The sequence below is a fragment of the Microtus ochrogaster genome, unplaced genomic scaffold, assembly GCF_000317375.1.
Source record: "Microtus ochrogaster isolate Prairie Vole_2 unplaced genomic scaffold, MicOch1.0 UNK85, whole genome shotgun sequence".
NCBI lineage: Eukaryota > Metazoa > Chordata > Mammalia > Rodentia > Cricetidae > Microtus > Microtus ochrogaster.
In genome coordinates, this window is record NW_004949183.1 from 786990 (window position 1) to 793141 (window position 6152).

Consider the following 6152-nt stretch of genomic DNA (forward strand, 5'->3'; position numbering starts at 1 on the left):
ATGTACCTTCCCAGTGATGGCTCTCCCCAGTGATGGCTCTCCTGGTGCCGAGATCAGATCTCCGTACCCAATGATGGCTCTCCCCAATGCTGGATCTCCTGGCACCCAGATCAGGTCTCCGTGCTGGTTGGGTAGCTCGTAAACAAAGCGCCTACCTTGCTTGGATCAGGCAGGCTATAGAAACAAATGAACTCCCACCCGCTTGGGTGCCCTGAGGATTCCGACCCAGTGCCCAGACAGCCTGGGCTGGGTGATGTTATGTGTCGAAAGAGGACAGTGGGGCCGAAGTGGGGAGGGTTCTGGATGCAAGCTGGGTAGGATAGGAAGAAAGAGGCAGTATGCAGGGAGTAGAGGCCCTGCAGAGAGCCCAAGAAGGATAGGGGGTTGAGGAACTTCTGAGTTTCCTGTCCCGGGCTGCGCCGCGGTTCAGAAACTCCGACAACTTAATATTTTATGAGAAAAATAATTCCACAAGAACTACCTCAATTCCTTTTGAAGACAATGCCCCCCCAATGTCCTACTATGTTCTTTCTCTTTTCTCTATTGCCCCCTCTTCCCTCTCATCTCTCTGTGTATCTCTGGCTGTTCTGGATTCCCTAAGTGGAAGTAGACCAGGACAGCTTCAAACTCAGAGATCTGTTAACCTCTGCCTCCAGATTGCTTGAATTAAAGATATGTAACATCATGCCAGACTTAGGTTCTTTCCCGTAAAAGGCCTACTATTAAGGGAGAATTGGAGACTCACTTCAATCCTTTGTGGTATGGCCTAAGGTTAGGGACATCTTTCCTAGAGTACCTTCTCAGATAAAAAAGAGACCAGAAGAAATGTTAAGGAAACTTTTAATGAAGCCATAGTGTAGGGAAAGGATATGATATCTTGCAAGAAAGAATAAGGCAAGCCATGTACGAAAATAGCAAATAACCAAGTTGTATCAAGTCTTTTTTTTTATTAAGGGTTTTATTGAAATAGGCCTGAAATTGCATTCTGCTGAGGATAACTTGATTGATGGGTGTGAAAACTGTATTCTATCTCCTCAGGCTACCTAAGGAATAAATTAACTTTATTCTATTGCTTCTGGTGTAATTTTGCAGTCAGTTAAAGGATGTTCTATGTGGTTCAAAACTCAGCATGGATGTTTGAGATAGGAGACAGTTAACCAAACTTAATTGCTACAAGTTTGCCTTTCAGCTACTGCTAGTTTGGGGCCAGAAAGAAATGGATAGTTATATTACTTGTCATTAGTCCACCCTTTAGTTTTGTGGCTAACTTAGGCCTCCAAATTACTCTTCTACTTCATTTCTTAAACAAGCAGTAAAAAATAATTTGAGAGCTGGGCGGCGGTGGAGCATGCCTTTAATCCCAGCACTCGGGAGGCAGAGGCAGGCAGATCTCTGTGAGTTCAAGACCAACCTGGTCTACAAGAGCTAGTTCCAGGACAGGAACCAAAAGCTACAGAGAAACCCTGTCTCGAAAAACCAAAAAAAATTTGAGGATTGCTTAGTAATACATTGACCTTTGAATGTTTTAAGATGCTCCTCTCCCAGTTCTCTAATTCCTTGCCTACCCATCATGAAGATGCTGTGTTAGAAACTTAGATGGACATTTTTCTATCTTTCCACAAGATCAGAATTTATTGAATAAAGAAATTCTGAAGTTATATTGGTTTTATTGACTATGGTTTGGCAAGTAGTTCCAATTTACCTTGATAATTGGTTATTGGAAAATGGTTCTTTTATTTCTATCTTAATTACTAATATTAATTATTGGTTATCAATCTTAATAGTAACATTAATTATCAAGGGAAAATATTGATACTTCACACAATAATAAACAAACATGAAGATTACATAATGACTGAAAAGGGTTAAAGAGATTGCAGAATTCAGAGATACCATTTTGAAGTTATAGAAAGAGGCCTGTTCATTCTCCCAGGAAGTCTGTAGGGGACCAGATGAGAAGTCGTATGAAGCACGGCACAGAGCTGTTCTCAGTTGCAGAAATGTCAGATGCAGTTACGGGTGATAAGACATTTCCTCTGTGAGTTTTACTTTGGCTAAGTGTCACAGGCAGAAGGAACTGGAAACTGCACTACTGCTTGAGCTCAGAAACAGAGGCAGAATCTTTTGATGTAGCAAATTTCCTTGACAAGGCTCATGACAAGTGATCTCTGACTGGTTAGTGTGTGTTGCGGGAGGTCCTTCCGCTCCTCCAGCCTATAGACGCTGAGATACCAGACCATTGGGGTGCGGTCTCTCTCCCTTTAAAAAAGCGGCTACTTCCTTTCTCGCTCGCTCCGTTTCTTGCGACTAGACTCCTTCCTGATTGCACAGAGCGCTGTTGTCTGGGACGATTATCTGTAAGTTTTTCCCCTTTAAATAAATACCACCCTATTAATCATAATTCCAAACTGGTGTGGCATTGTTTGTGACTTACGCCTTCAAGTGTGCCTACCATACTTTGGTCTTGAGGTGCTCCTTCTTTTACAGTCCCAAGTGATGGGTTCTATGAGGTAGAATTGATAAATTCATGTGGCTGGTGTTTCTGGTATGACTTAATACATTTGGAGATATTATTTACTAGTGTAAATAGTCATTTTATGCCTCTTGATATTCTGTCAATTAGTGGTTGTCACTTGTGTAAACAAAATATATAGTCATTATCTCTTGGTTCTTACACTCAAAATGGAATAGTTCAGGTCAAGGCTGTTGATTTCTTTATCAAATTGAATAATTTAAGACAAAGGCAGGCCAGCTTATTATCCTCTCTACCATACTCAGGATCAGTCCTACAACACACAAAACTTTAAGAAAAAGCTCACCCAAACCATAGCTACTTGTTGCTAGGGAAACTGATGAAAATGGCCCTTCCAAGGTACTTGGGTGGATAAGGCTAGTGTTAGGACTACACATGAGTGAAATTGGATCTGAGTCCAAAAAAGGAATTCTGCTTCTCAGTGTATAGCCAGGATTACAGGCAACAGGCTGATATCAAAAATCTATACTTGGTGCTTTTATAGTGTTTCTCAGCCTCCTATGTGCATACCAAGATGTCCATAAATGTCTGCCAAATTGTTGTTCCTGTGAAATGAGAGCTATGTATCCATTATTTCACCAGCTTATTGGTATAACTATTCAAACACTGCCTTTCTGATTGTTCTCAGGTGATAGATACTATGCTGGAGTTACAAAGTTCTAATGGCTTCATCAACTTTTATGAGGTACCCAAGGTAGAAAACCACAGACCAAACCGAACTACCTTGTTTCAGTCTTTTTTTGGGGGGGGGTTAATTTATTTTTTTTCATTTTTATTTATTTGTTTATTTATTAAAGATTTATGTCTTCAGTCTTCTTGGTGCTTTAAAAAAAGTCTTCATGTATATCATCTATCTAGTCAGCATATGAAAAAATGTCAGAGGCAAAATTAGAAGGAAAATGTAAATAGAACAACATTCTTTACACTTTATATTTACTTTCCAAATATTTCTGATAATTTATTCTAATAGGTCTTCTTTGGCAATGTGGATTCATCTGGGATTAAGCACAATAGTTTTAATCCTCCAATTATTGCTCGGTATATCCGTTTGCACCCTACTCATTCTAGCATACGCAGTACTCTTCGAATGGAGTTGATGGGCTGTGATTTAAGCAGTAAGTGCCAAATCATCCCATATTATTTTCTTTTTTTTCCTCAACCATGAGTAGAATATCTGTTTTAGTTATCCTGAGACTGTGAGGAGGGATTTTTATCACAGAATAGAGGACTGTTAGTGATTAAAAACAAAACAAACAAAACAATCCAGCATAGTCCTAAAATAAACAGCAACAACAAAACCAGAGTTTGTTACTATAGTTATACTAACCATAGGGTTCTCCAAAAATAGTCGTCTCTTATACTTTTATCAATAAGGAAATTGAAAACAAGCAGAGCTAATCAGAACCGACCAGAAAATCTGGGCATTTTAGCAATAATAGGAATTGTGTAAAAGTGGCTGCCTGAAAATTATCGTGATAACATTATATATAGAGGATTCAATGCAGCCCAGTGAAGCCTATGCTGCAGCCTACCCATGTGACAACATTGCAATTTTATTTCTTTTAGGTTGTAGCATACCACTGGGAATGGAGAATAAAATAATATCAGATACACAAATTAATGCCTCATCCTACTTCACCAATATGTTTGCCAGTTGGTCTCCTTCACAAGCTCGACTTCATCTCCAGGGAAGAACTAATGCCTGGAGACCTCAGGTAAGAACAACCTATTTACCACTTAACTAATAAAAATAGATAATAGAGTCTTGGAAAATAGGAGAAGCCTCGTTTTTCATAGGTATTTCTGTTCATGGTTCATAAAAAGAATGTTTAGGGAAGTCAACGATGCCTCACAGGGCATGATTGTACACAGCATTCACTGAAGACAGAAATGATCATTAATGAACTATCTGGAAGAAAAGAATTTCTGTATGTAGTATTGGTATGTAGTACTGTGAAAACAGCCTGGTAGATAAAGTTCAATCCAGAGTTTGGGTATTACATTGCCAGACTTTATATTCTAGTAGATATGGTTCCTTAATTCATTCTGCACTTACTAGAAACCTATTAAGTGGATGACCCAAGAAGATTAAAAAAGAAAAGAATTATGAAAAATTTGACCCTCATGATTATTAGTCAAATAAAGGAGGCAAACAAACCATTATATAGGGAGATAAGTAATGTGGTATAGTTAAAAAGAAAGTTGTGAATTTATGGACGCAAATAATGACAAAGGATATTATTCCAATATTTCTTCCTTAGGTAAATGATCCAAAAGAATGGTTGCAAGTGGACTTACAAAAGACAATGAAAGTCACTGGAATAATAACACAGGGAGTGAAATCTCTCTTTACTAGCATGTTTGTGAAAGAGTTCCTTATCTCCAGCAGTCAAGATGGCCATCAATGGACTCACATTTTACACAATGGCAAAGTAAAGGTATGTCCTCATTAAAAAGGCAGAGTGGGTATAGTGACTCAAACCTATAATCTTGTCATTCAGTTCAAGGCCAACTTGGGTTACAGAGTGAGACCCTGCCTTTAAAAAAATTACAGATGTAACACCTGTCTTAGATTTTGACATTTAGGGATAGAACCACATTGCTTTGTGACCATCCTCTCAGGACAAAATTTACTAAATACCTACATTAACAGAACACAGTGAGTCCAAGCAAAGGTGCAAACTTCCAAGGAAAAAACAAAGTACAGCCGAAAGTTGCTGCTCACGGAAATGGAAGTCATATAAAATTGGTTTTCTTTTTGTATTTTGAAAAATGCTTAATGATGCTCTTATGCTTACTAGCAAGGCTAGACTCCAAAACCTTATTAACTTTAGCTCTAGTGGTCCATATACTCTTCAAGCTTGATGTAGATTTTCTAGATAATTCAACAAAGTATACTAAGTACAAGCATAACACAAGGTCTTAGTATACCATGAGCATGTTTACATTATCTGTGGTAGTTTGTAATATTTTTTTAAAATATTAGACTTTTTAAAAAATTTTTATTTATTATATATTCAGTGTTATGTCTGTATGTATGCCTACAGGCCAGAAAGGGTACCAGATCTCATTACAGATGGTTGCGAGCCACCATGTGGTTGCTAGAATTGAACTTAGAACCTTTGGAAGAGCAGCCAATGCTCTTAACTGCTGTGCTATCTCTTCAGCCCAGTTTGTAATAATTTTTAAACCAAAAATTAACCGTGGTGTGGTATGTCAGTTTTCTATTACCGTAAAAACCACTTGAGATAACCAACTTATGATGATGGATTGATGGTTTATTTAGAACATATGACAACAGCATAAATATCAGAATGGAGGGAAATAGAATAAGGAATTCTTTGGGAATTCGGGTTCTAAGGTATTCTACCAGGCCAAGGAAGGAGAGAATTTATTTTGTGGTTGGAGATGTGAGGGACTATAAGTAATGTCTGCCATTAAGAGTGAGCTTTGCTTACATAGCGGACAATGAGGACTACTGAGAACTCAAGAACAATGGCAATGGGTTTTTGATCCTACTGTACATACTGGCTTTGGGGGAGCCTAGGCAGTTTGGATGCTCAACTTACTAAACCTGGATGGAGGTGGGCGGTACTTGGACTTCCCACAGGTCAGGGAA

At 38.5% G+C, this 6152-nt stretch overlaps 1 protein-coding gene across 5 annotated transcripts in view; it reads left to right on the forward strand.

Annotated features, from left to right (window-relative positions):
• Positions 1 to 6152, forward strand: part of F8 (coagulation factor VIII) — a 155386-nt gene that overhangs the window by 138035 nt on the left and 11199 nt on the right. For 3 of the 5 annotated variants that reach the window (XM_026777787.1, XM_026777789.1, XM_026777790.1), the window contains 4 exons: positions 3162 to 3227; positions 3504 to 3648; positions 4100 to 4248; positions 4795 to 4971. In XM_026777787.1, coding sequence (XP_026633588.1) covers positions 3162 to 3227; positions 3504 to 3648; positions 4100 to 4248; positions 4795 to 4971 — 537 coding nt within the window. Of the gene's footprint in view, positions 1 to 3161; positions 3228 to 3503; positions 3649 to 4099; positions 4249 to 4794; positions 4972 to 6152 lie in introns of those variants that run through there. The other 2 variants (XR_003376668.1, XM_005370664.3) reach the window with 2 other exon arrangements.